General features: G+C 40.1%; 1 protein-coding gene across 1 annotated transcript in view; it reads left to right on the top strand.

Moving 5' to 3' along the window:
* smc4 (structural maintenance of chromosomes 4) overlaps window positions 1–12,500 on the top strand; it is a 38,413-nt gene that overhangs the window by 5,378 nt on the left and 20,535 nt on the right. Inside the window, exons 3-14 of the mRNA XM_016503291.1 lie at window positions 1–61; window positions 2,180–2,371; window positions 3,090–3,266; window positions 6,472–6,636; window positions 8,264–8,391; window positions 8,918–9,058; window positions 9,199–9,349; window positions 9,437–9,601; window positions 10,083–10,316; window positions 10,483–10,668; window positions 10,750–10,911; window positions 10,997–11,222. The exon at window positions 1–61 is cut by the window's left edge and continues 130 nt beyond it. Of these exons, the coding sequence (XP_016358777.1) occupies window positions 1–61; window positions 2,180–2,371; window positions 3,090–3,266; window positions 6,472–6,636; window positions 8,264–8,391; window positions 8,918–9,058; window positions 9,199–9,349; window positions 9,437–9,601; window positions 10,083–10,316; window positions 10,483–10,668; window positions 10,750–10,911; window positions 10,997–11,222 (1,988 nt within the window). The remainder of the gene's footprint in view (window positions 62–2,179; window positions 2,372–3,089; window positions 3,267–6,471; window positions 6,637–8,263; window positions 8,392–8,917; window positions 9,059–9,198; window positions 9,350–9,436; window positions 9,602–10,082; window positions 10,317–10,482; window positions 10,669–10,749; window positions 10,912–10,996; window positions 11,223–12,500) is intronic.

Here is a 12,500-nt window from a genome sequence, read left to right as displayed (position 1 = left end):
CATCGTCAACAGAAACTTCAAGTCCTACGCCGGAGAGCAGATTCTGGGCCCCTTCCATAAGGTATCCGCAGCCCTTTCTGCTTCAGAGTTCAGTTTTCTGATTCACTTGTGCTCCATGTCTTTGAATCAGCTGTGTTTTGTTTTTAGTGGAGTCACTTCTCAAGTTCACACTTTTTGCAGTTCTTCACACAAAATCATATTCCACAATGCAAGTACTTCACATGAAACTCAAACCAGTGTTATTAGTATCATTAGTATGCTATTACTATACTGTTAGAATCGTTTATATGCTATTATAGTTTTTGTTAAAGGTCCCATATTGTACACCTTTCTGGAGTTTTATTTTAGATTTTGATGTCCTTAAGAATATATATTTGCGGTATAAGTACCAAAAACCATCTCAATATGTGAAAGCCCGCAGGTGATGGAGATTTACCGCTGATTACAGAACCGGCTTTCTGACAAGATGCGCGTTAAATATCGCATGCGATTTATCGTGCAGCCCTACCTCATAGTAACAATCCTGTCAGATCGTTAACGTTACAGGTCGGCCGATCTGGTTTCGTGGTTAAAGTTAACCTTTTCGACATGTTTCCATGTTGTTGTTGCTCAGTTAGCAATGGCATGGATGCAATGTTGTCTGGGGGTTTGGCAAAAGGAGAGTGGGACGGTGGGCGGTGCTCGGGGTGGTGACTGAAGGCGGTGACTGTAGTTCTGACGTCAACTTTTTACGGAAGTCACAACGGTTGGTGAAAAATCACAGCTACTTTAAGCAGGCTGTGTGAATATTACTGTGGACTGACTGTTTTGAAACGTATATATGGTAGTGACATAGCACCTAGACCTCGGTTATCATGAAAAAAAGCCAGGAAATTTCAGTTTTGACAACATGGGACCTTTAATACGTTCACTTTATTTAGTTTCAGTTATTTTAGTAAATAAATTGGAAATGTTGCCTTAGCAACTAGCTGAAATATGAAAAATATGAAAGTGTTTTTTTTTTTCTTTATGGCTTTAGTTATCAGAAATAACCCTGTCTCAAGCATCAGTTGCACAAATAATGCATTTATTGTTTCAAAGTTAAACAGTGCAGAGTCATAGGTAAAGTCATACGTGAACACGTAACGCAGTAGAGTTGTATGGTGCTTTCACACTTTAATTCATTTTCCTCCCCTGTCTGTTCACACTGAACACAATTCTCTTTAGTTAGTAGCCAGGTTTGGTGTTTGCAATAGACAATAAAACAGTGCTGTTTGATGTATATATTTAGTTTCAGTTATTTTAGTAAATAAATTGGAAATGTTGCCTTAGCAACTAGCTGAAATATGAAAAATATGAAAGTGTTTTTTTTTTTCTTTATGGCTTTAGTTATCAGAAATAACCCTGTCTCAAGCATCAGTTGCACAAATAATGCATTTATTGTTTCAAAGTTAAACAGTGCAGAGTCATAGGTAAAGTCATACGTGAACACGTAACGCAGTAGAGTTGTATGGTGCTTTCACACTTTAATTCATTTTCCTCCCCTGTCTGTTCACACTGAACACAATTCTCTTTAGTTAGTAGCCAGGTTTGGTGTTTGCAATAGACAATAAAACAGTGCTGTTTGATGTATATTTTTTAATTGCGCCCTCTTGTGGACTGTTGTTTTTAAAATATGAAATGATTTTAAAAACTGAAATGACCTTATATTTTGAATAAAATAAAAATTTTGGGGAAAATTTTGAATTTTTTTTATACAGTTGATCATAGTCTATGTACATGCTTTCATCACTGGACACAGCAGTGAATTTAAGATGAAGAAAGAAACTATGCACTTAATGAACTGAAGTGAATCTGCACAATCATTGAACAGTTCTGTCATTTGTCTCCTAAACGTCTCTCTTTTTTTTTTTTTGGCACCATTGGCTGTCTCGTCATTCTGTTAACAGTGTGCAACATACATTCATTTTCTGAAGATTGTGTGATGTCTACCTTTACAATAAAAGTCACTTGCTTTAACGCAGTGTCATTCAGACATTAAGAGTGATTATGTGTTGAAATGCTTGTTGATAGATGTTGTTTCCACTCTTGCAAATGCAGCACCTCTCTTAGTGTCGCTGATGCATTGACATCAGTGCAAGAAAACCTTGAAATGAGTTGCTGTTTGCATGACGTTTTGTTTAAACTTTTCTCTCATCAGCGCTTTTCCTGCATCATCGGTCCAAACGGCAGTGGCAAGTCCAACGTGATCGACTCCATGCTGTTCGTGTTTGGATACAGAGCTCAGAAGATTCGCTCGAAGAAGCTGTCGGTTCTGATCCACAGTTCTGACGCTCATCCGGACATCCAGAGCTGCACTGTGGAGGTGCACCTCCAGAAGATCATCGACAAGGTGAGCCAGGCCTAGATATGAAGAGCCTCCACAGTATGAAGTCTCCACAGTAAATTCACGCTTTAATTTTAAAGGCCATAAATATGGTTATTTTTAAATGGCAGTGCAAATTATATCTACACTGTCAGCACTTCATCTAAAGCGTTGTCAAAAATTTCTCTTATTTTTGTGTAAATATTAAACATTTGCTCACAAAATAGTTTAGTTTCCCCACTTTTATTTTATTTAAACACTATTCTAAAAGTTTGCATGCTCACTGTATTTGTGTTTGTTCAATACACATTTTAAGCAGTTTGTTGAAGAACCCTATACATTATGCTTCTTACTGGTTAAGTTTTGTCTGCTAAATCATATTTATATTATTAGAGAGGTACTTTAGATAGCACAGCTTGGACTCTAGATGGTGTTTTGAGGTCGTGCAGTAGCCTACACCGCGCAAGAAAGTTTGATTTCAGTCTTGCATTGAGTCTGTTCATCTCTGTGGACTAATCTACTCCTTCAGCCTACACGCTATAGTGAATAAATACTTGCAGCACTGGACTCCTGAAATCCTGTGCTGAAATTCAGGCCCTGATTTAGTTTTTAGTAGCTTATATGATTTGAGATGCTGCATGGCATATTTGTACTATACAAGCTGTATTTGTCACGTCGGTAGTTCGATGAGTGTTTCAAACCCCTGAAGTCTACCTGTCCCTGTTGTCCTCCTCTGTGTGTTCAGGAAGGAGACGACTACAATGTCATTCCCAACAGCTCTTTCTACGTGTCGAGAACTGCTGCCAAAGATAATTCCTCCTCCTATCACATCAGTGGCAAGAAAGCAACCTTCAAAGATGTGGGCACACTGCTGCGCAGCCACGGCATCGACCTGGACCACAACCGCTTCCTCATCCTGCAGGTAATCATGTCACCGTCACCTCTCTTGAAGCTCTGCATGCTTTCATCTCTGCTGTTGGCCTCTCGTGTTTTCTGGAGAGTCGTGAACAGGCTAAACCGGGCTAAATCCACCTTAGACCGCTATAGCAGCGCGTCATGGTTTTCAACATGAGGGAAGGTGCAAACCATCATTTGCTGCTCTAGAGTTTTAAGGGACTCTCAAATGCTAAACCTGACAATTGCACAAGGCCTGTACACATGGACTGTCCAAAAAGGTCAGAGGTCAACATCTGTCCACTCTACCTTCCTCGCTTTAGCAGCACGTAAATATTGGCGTGTTAAAGTCAAGGCCAGCCCCGATATTGTGTGTGCTGCTTCAGTGAGGCAGGAGCCAGCCTCCTTCACTTCCTTCACATCATTATTCACTGTGAGTGCTGCTGGTCCATGACTCCAGCTGTTGTCATTGGAGCACACTTCCTGTAATGCTGGGAAGCACTACTCTTTATTTTCCAGTATTGTTCGGTTTTTGTACAGATATTACTTGTGGTGGTTCGTTTAAAACCTGAGCATTATTTTGCTCAGTTATTTTGCTCTGATGGTGTGCATGTGCACGCTATAAGCTTTCGGAATTTTCACGAGGACAGTGACAATGCAAGTCATTTTATTTTTAATTATTTAATTAAGGATCATGTTAATTCAGTTGATTAAGCACATTTCCACTAGCTTCACCAAACATTCTTTATTTCGAAAACTCTTCCGGCAGCCATAGTTTGACACAATGGCAAGTGGAAATATTGGTTTAATTAAGCCATATGTTTTTGAACCAGAAATAAGCTGGTATGCTCAACGTAAGCAAGGAGACCTTGCTACAAAATTGTCTTATACATATTATATGTTCAGAAATAATACAAGGAAAATGCTTTTAAAAAATCTCAAAAGTCAAGGTAATTCAAATTCAAAATTACTGAAGGTTTAACACCATTAGACTAAATGTTAACTAAATGTTCTGTAAAAACAGTGAACAGCAGCTTTCAGCCTGTCAACATTATGCAAACATGAACTTTCAGACATACAGTAGTAGTTCTTTACAGGTTTTCATTCGATTGCGCTGCTTTTCCATCGTTTTTTCTGTGTAAACATGGACGCGTTTGACTGTTGCGCTCGCGTCTCATGCATGAAATGGTTTTCTAAAAACTTGGTGCTCAAGTTAAAAGAAGTTCAACTCCCATCTTCCTGCATTTTTTTCCTATTCCACTGCCCGCGTCGCATCTCTGTCAACACAAAAGCGCATTCAGTGTGAACGGCACCTAGCGATAACCACACGTGAGCGGTTCATCTCGTGCGCTGACGTGCGGTCGTATCATTCTTTTCTCTTTACTGTTAACATTGGCATGTTGTCAAAGTGTCTAATTCTAACGCTTGGTAATATTTCTATTCAATATCGTGATTCCTCGATTTATAAAAAAATAAAATCATGGCAAAACATTAAATTCGAATTAATCGACAAAATCTGAAAAATCGCCCAGCCCTACGAGTCGCTGGTCAAAACGCAGACTGTTTTCATCATGACTGGCTCGACAGGATCTCAGCACTTGGCATGGCCAGTGTTGGGTGTAATATATTACTCAGTAATTCATTACTGTCATTTAATTAGTTACTTCTGATATAATTGCATTAAATACTGTATAGACTATAGAACAATTCTCTATAAAAAAAAAAAGTTTTAGATTTAACATCAATTTAACATCAAATGTTAAAATGTATGTTTTTAATGAAACCTTCTCCCTTTAAATTCTGTGGTCAGTTAAAGAATAATTTATGCAATTTTATATGATTAATTTGAAAGAATTGACACAGCAGTTTCTTGCATGCATAGCCGATCATTGTTTACATCAGCAGTGGTATCACATGCCTAGTGATAATGATGCATATATGTAGCTACTAGGGGTTCAACTTACTCACGGTTTTAGAGTCACGGTTTCAGTATGGTTCGGTATGTGCTATGTTTAGGGAAAAAACTATATTGTCAAATAAATATTAAGAAAATAAGAACAAATCTAACTACAAGCAACAGCACAAATAAATACAACAGAGCAAAGATACAAATAAAATAAACCGTGCTTTTCAGGTTTTTTAGGTAGGTCTATCATTAGTTTTTAGGTACAGAAATTGAATAAAGTAATCAAATGTAAAATAACTGCATATTTGACTGTATAAATTAAAGATTAATCCTTATTAAAGTTACAAAAGTTATTCAATCAAGAGCAGTGAGTGATTTCCGTGTTGTTGCGGTTTGATTAACATTAAGAAAGTGCTGTCACTTTAAGAGAACGCACTGATACTGTATGTTCAGCCGACTATGTCTGCTAGGATCCTCACCAAGACGGGCATTTTGACACAATTTTTGTGTGAATTTGTCCATTCAAGCACAATACTTCACAGAGAGCTTAATATTTGCATGCGTTCTGAGACACGGGTTCACGTGCTTCGGATGAGCGCGCACAGATCTTCTCACTGCGCGCGCGAGTTCACGTCTTCTGGCTCTTTAATTTTTAAACTGGCAAGGCTTAAATGAGTTTAGTTTAAACACAGATAAATTATAGGTGTAACTGTAAATAGGCTTATAATTGGGATACCAGAAATTAATTGAGCTAAATTGAAGCCAGTATGTAATGCATAATCCGCTGTCGTCATCTCAGTCTGTTAACAGAGATCAATCAAATATGAAACATACAGCTAAAACGAGTCTGACGATCACATGGTGCAATGCAGGTTGTGCAATGCAACTTTTTTTTAAAGTTTAGTAGTAGCAGGAATGGAGCGCAATATCAACTAAAAACTCCCAGAAGCATTGACAATCACGTGACAAAGCCGTATCGGCATTTCCAAATTAGTTTGATTGATGCATTGCCAAATCAGTGGTGCAAAACACGAGATCTTGAGTGTTTATTAGAGGTGTAAATATATTTTTATATGAACTATGGTGGGTTGTCACAGCCTAGGTAATTAATGAGAGATACTGGTTAATTGCAGTGCAATAATGGTTGGTGAATGGTTAAAAGAAAACCGTTTATATGTAGTATTTTTGCATTGCTCGATGTTTGTTTGCTTTTGCAACAGAATAGCAGAATCTTTAGAGGACATGTAGTGACTGTTTAACGTCTCCGTGCTCAGCCACGATTAGGTCTCAGGATCAGTGTGTGTAAGTGCTGTCGTGTCATTGTCAGGGCGAGGTGGAGCAGATTGCCATGATGAAGCCCAAAGGACAGACGGAGCACGATGAAGGCATGCTGGAGTATCTGGAGGACATCATCGGCTCCTGTCGTCTCAAAGAGCCCATTAATATCCTCTGCCGTCGAGTGGAGTCACTGAACGAGCAGCGTGGAGAGAAGGTACGACAATACAGCCATCAATCAGCATGTGATCGTATGCAGCAGAAACCTTCATGAGCTGCTTCACACAGGCCAGGATCTCACAGTAGATTTACCCTTTTACTTTGGCTCTAAGAACAAGTGAGTAACCCGTCGCTAGCCCGACGTCCCAGGGCTGGTGTGTTTTGCGGGCTATCTTGAATAGTGATATAAGATTCCTTCCTTGATTCGCGTTGTTCACTCGCTTGTAGGGGTGAAACGGATCATAGTTGATCATTTGCACGTGTTTCTAAGTCTTGCCGATTTAAACATTCAGGTGTTTTAAACCATTCAGGCACATGAAGAGGCTATTCAATTAAGTTAGATTCATTATTTGACATTTGAATTTCACCAAAGAGATGTGCAGCATTTTGTCTGAGGTATAATAAAAGGACACCTTTTCATTTATAATTTGTCTTCAATCTCTTTTTGTTAAAAAAAATGGTGAGAAAATTGTATTGTGAAATCAGTATCGTGAATCGTATCGCATCGTGAGTTGAGTGAATCGTTCCATCTTTATATGCTGCTAGTGTTTGCTGTGGTGTCGAAGATAAGTGTTCTTTAAATAATGGCATTTAAAGAACCAAGTTTTTTTTTCTCTCATCTGAAAAGTGACCCAATCTGTCACTCAAAATCTGTAATATGATCCGAGCCGTGAGTTTTGTGATCCGTTGCAGACCTACTCTCTTGTTATTTGAAGAAAAAATATATATATACTATAATATACAGTGGGTACGGAAAGTATTCAGACCCCCTTCGCACTGTGAGCTGTAAGGTCTTATATAGACAGGTGTGTGGCTTTCCTAATCAAGTCCAATCAGTATAATCAAACACAGCTGGACCCAAATGAAGGTGTAGAACCATCTCAAGGATGATCAGAAGAAATGGACAGCACCTGAGTTAAATATATGAGTGTCACAGCAAAGGGTCTGAATACTTAGGACCATGTGATATTTCAGTTTTTCTTTTTTAATAAATCTGCAAAAATGTCAACAATTCTGTGTTTTTCTGTCAATATGGGGTGCTGTGTGTACATTAATGAGGAAAAAAAATTAACTTAAATGATTTTAGCAAATGGCTGCAATATAACAAAGAGTGAAAAATTGAAGGGGGTCTGAATACTTTCCGTACCCACTGTATATACAGGACACAACACAAGACACATTTACATCATGTCAGAGCTCACTGTCTGTCAAACATTTTATTGGGTTGCAATATGTCTACTCCTGAGAAAATGGTTTTATTCTGTTGATACTCTTGAAAGGTTTTTAAACAAGTTAATCCAAATTTAGATTTAGAATTAAGAAAAATGAAGAAAGAAAGAAAAGGTTTGTAGGGCCCTATTGTTCAAAATGTTGAAATTGAGACTTTTGGACTTATTGTTTCACTAGAGTAAAGTACCGAAAAAAGGTACCAGCACTGAAATTCAGGTACCGATACGGTACCGTACCGGTTAAACCAATATGGTACTGGCTGGAGAAGGACATCATTGGTGCACTGTATCACTTATTGGTTTTGACCAAAAGTGTTTGTGTCTTATCACACAGCATGTAAACGGCTTGATTTTGCTGTGAACCGTGTCAGTTGTAGTATGTGTGTTTGTGTGCAGCTGAATCGAGTGAAGCTGGTGGAGAAGGAGAAGAGCGCTCTGGAGGGAGAGAAGAATAAAGCCGTGGAGTTCCTCAGCTTAGAGAACGATGTCTTTAAGAAGAGGAACCTGCTCTGTCAGTTCTACGTGTAAGACACATTCAAACCTGTGAACAGCTTTGATTGACAAAAATACCCTGTTTTTGAGTGAATTGGTTGAGTGAATGATTCAGTTGACAAAAATACCCGGTTTTTGAGTGAATTGGTTGAGTGAATGATTCAGTTGACAAAAATACCCGGTTTTTGAGTGAATTGGTTGAGTGAATGATTCAGTTGACAAAAATACCCTGTTTTTGAATGAATTGGTTGAGTGAATGATTCAGTTGACAAAAATACCCTGTTTTTGAATGAATTTGTTGAGTGAATGATTCAGTGACCCAATTCAAAAGAGAGCCACTCATTTCATTTCTGAACAGGTCAGTGTTAAGATTAAATTTTATTAGTAACTGTTTCATAATGAATGTGTGCTGTCTCTTCATAGTCAAACTCAATGATTTCATGCTGTGTGCAGTGAATTAGAGCCTCAGCAATGGCATTGTGCTGCTACTCCATCAGAGATGCGCTGGGTTTCCTGCAGAAGGTTTGGTTATTCGGAGTGACGTTTGTGTTTCTACAGACATGATCTACAGAAGCGTGTGTCCGCCAAAGAAGCTGAGAAACAGCAGATTCAGGAGGACACAAAGGAACTGAGTGACAAAAGCAGCCAGCTGACAGAAGAAATGAAGACCAAGAACGAGGAGCTGAAGGGCGTGGAGAAGTGAGACCTTTTCGTCCCTCTAAAAGCCTGAATAATGCCTGATGCTTTAGTATTTGGGTGTCGTCTGCTGCTCAGACCGTTGTGTTTTAGCAGCTGTCTTATAGTTGAGGAGTGTTGTGGATGTTGTTTTTCCTCGGAAGGAAACTGACCAAGCTGACCAAGTTCATAGAGAGCCAGAAGGAGAAATTTACCCAGCTGGACCTGCAGGATGTGGAGGTGCGCGAGAAACTCAAACACACCAAGAGCAAAACCAAGAAACAGCAGAAGCAGCTTCAGAAGGACAAGGAGAAGGTGAGGCGTCCCGATCTAGAGAAGATGAGCAGCTAGACTCTGAGGTTCACGACTGTAGATCTTCATGAGCGCTTGTGTTCTGTGCAGCTGGAGGAGGTGAGGAGCGTTCCCGCGAGCAGTGAGAAGGTCATCACGGAGGCGTCTGCTCAGAAGGAGGAGCTGGAGAAGAAGAAGCTGGTGGAGGAGCAGAAGCTGGCTCAGGTGATGGAGAGCCTGAAGGAGGAGACCAGCGGCCTGCAGGAAGATAAAGAGGTGAGAGAATGACTCACAGACATGGCATGAGAATGTGTGACGCCAGTCGATAGCACTCCATCATCTGAACTGTGCTCCGACTTCATAATGCAATTAATGGAGAGCATGCAGAACGTGCACACATGTAGATTTGAGCTGGATGCAAGAGGTTATTTGTACAATATAGTACATTTCCCACACGCTGCTCACATCAAAATGAAAATTCTGGGTCAAAACCATAAATTCAAGATGCACTTGGCTGCAAACTGAAATTGAAAATAAATTGTATTTAATAATCTATTAATCAAACTTATCAACACTTAATTAAAAAGTTGTAGAGTTGTACAAACACTTAACACTACTCCAGTTTGGTTTTGAAATATAAACAGTAACCGGTGGTTGTATTCAAACATAATAAATAATGAAGACGACAGGTTTAGTGTTTTTCTGAAGAATATAGTACCTGCTCAATCTTTGCTGCTTGTGTGTGGTGTTCCTGCAGAAGAAAGAGCAGGAGCTGCTGGAGCTGAGTAAGACGGTGAACCAGACGCGCTCACGGATGGATGTGGCTCAGTCAGAGCTGGATATCTACCTGAGTCAGCACAACACGGCTGTCAGCCAGCTCAACCAGGCCAAAGACGCTCTGCAGGAGGCTGTGGACACGCTGAGAGAGAGGAGAGCCGCCATCAAGCACCTCAACGTCAGAATACCTCAGTGTGAGGAGCAGCTCAAGAAGGTCTGTGTGAAGTCACTTGTAATAGAAGATCATCAGATGATTTTGATTAAATACTTAGCAGAACTCTAGAAAACCGAGGGAGTTAAACGTCTTTCGCATCCATCTTCCTGTTGTCTGTCCAATAGATGTGGCTTTGATTGTGAAACTGTGTGTGTTTGTGCTGCAGGACGAGCAGGAGCTGGAGCAGATCTCTGAGCAGGACCAGCAGAAGCGGCTGCAGGTTGGAGACATGAGACAGAAGGTGGCTGAAGCCAAGAGCTCTCTGTCCACAAACCGCAGCCGCAACAAAGTGCTGGACTCCCTCATGCAGCAGAAACGCTCGGGGAAGATCCCGGGCATCCTGGGACGGCTGGTGCGTCCCTCACGTTCAGCTCGGCTAGAGAGTCTTTCTGTGCAGTTAAACATGTTCACGTTCCTGTCGTTGTCTCAACAGGGTGATCTGGGAGCTGTTGATGAGAAATACGACGTGGCCATCTCCTCCAGCTGCGGCTCGCTGGATAATATCTTAGTGGACCCCATTGACACGGCGCAGAGATGCGTCACGTTCCTGAAGACCCAGAACATCGGTGTGGCCACATTCATCGGTCTAGACAAGGTGAGTGAATGACCTCATGATAAGGCATGATGTTCTGGAGTCTCCTCCCGTGTGTCCAGTGCTGATGGTGTTTGGTGTTGTTCAGATGAAAGTGTGGCAGCAGAGCATGGGCTCCATCTCCACTCCGGAGAGCATCCCTCGTCTGTTTGACATGGTGCGCGTGAAGGACGAGAGCGTGCGGCCGGCGTTCTACTTCGCTCTCAGGGACACGCTGGTGGCTAGAGACCTGGAGCAGGCCACGCGGGTGGCGTTCCAGAAGGACAAGCGCTGGAGGGTGGTCACGCTGCAGGGGCAGATCATCGAGCAGGCCGGTCCGTTTACTCCCGTCTCTAGAGCACTAGGAAATCATTCTTAGTTTCTGCTAAATTCAGTTTTCATTTAACTATTGGTAATTAATTGTGCTCCGATCAGGATTTTTGGAGCCGATCATCGATCACAGGAAGCAGTGTCTGCCGATACAATAACGATACCGATCTTTTTGAAGCACCTAAATATTTGGTCATGCAGTGCATTTTTTGTTCTTACAATGGGGCAAGTGTTGCACACAGCACAAGCCTGATTTCAAACTCTGTATTGATTTCACAAAAAAAGACAAGTAAACAGTCAACAATAAAATAAGAACAAATAATACAATTTATAAGCAGTAGCAGAAATAAATAAACTGCTTTCATTAATTTTTTTTTTTTAATAAGGAATCAAATGTAAAACAAGACTGGACGGTATTCCCTGAATAAGTTAAATACATATTAATCCTTACAAAATTAAGGCTACAAAAGTTAGTAATTTAAGAGCAGTGAGTGTTATTAATGTCAATCAAACAACAACAGACAAAGAAAAAAAATCAGACAGCAGCAGGATTATTAGTCTGGTTTCTGCACTGATCTGATATACTGTTACACAACTATCTCAGCTGTCTACATTCACTTAAGACCAAACCGCCTGTGTTTACGTGCATACTCATGGAGCCGGTAATTCTGTACATGCATATGTGTGTGTTTGACCATTAAAACACAGTTTGGTACTCGCGAGCTGCTTGTGAGGCCTTATGTGTGCGCTTTGAGTGTGCAAAAGCGCTGAATGGTTTAAACACTGGCAGGACTTAAAAAGAAATGCAAATTATAAACTTCAGTGACGATGCAACACTGCCTCGATTGTGCAAGTGACGATTCCTGTGTCAGCTGTGCAGCTGGTTTTAGTGCAGACGCGATGTGCTGATTTGAAGCCATTTGTGCATTTAGAGAGAGCTATAACACTTATTGTCTCACGGTGCCGCTGCGATAGCGATCCATAGCGATCAATCGGAGCACCCCTATTAGTAATCAAAAAGAACATCTAATTCAACTGTTTATTAAAAATGTAGCAAAAATTAAAAAAAGAAATTTATTCTAAATTCAGTTTACATTTTTCTGGATTATGTTTAATGGTAAAATTAAATATTAGTCATCAAAAAGTCTAATTAATTCATGAATCTTACAACAATTTATTAAAAGTTTAACACATTACAGTTTTAGGGCCTTTATAAAATGTTAAATTTTTTCACAAATCCTGTGATTTCTTTTTTTTTTTTTTTTTTTTTTGGTTCGTTTTAT

The sequence above is a fragment of the Sinocyclocheilus anshuiensis genome, unplaced genomic scaffold (genome assembly GCF_001515605.1).
Source record: "Sinocyclocheilus anshuiensis isolate Anshui unplaced genomic scaffold, SAMN03320099.WGS_v1.1 scaffold1570, whole genome shotgun sequence".
Classification (NCBI taxonomy): Eukaryota; Metazoa; Chordata; class Actinopteri; order Cypriniformes; family Cyprinidae; genus Sinocyclocheilus; species Sinocyclocheilus anshuiensis.
The sequence above is the reverse complement of the archived record's forward strand: the minus strand, read 5'-3'. Positions and strand labels throughout refer to the sequence as shown.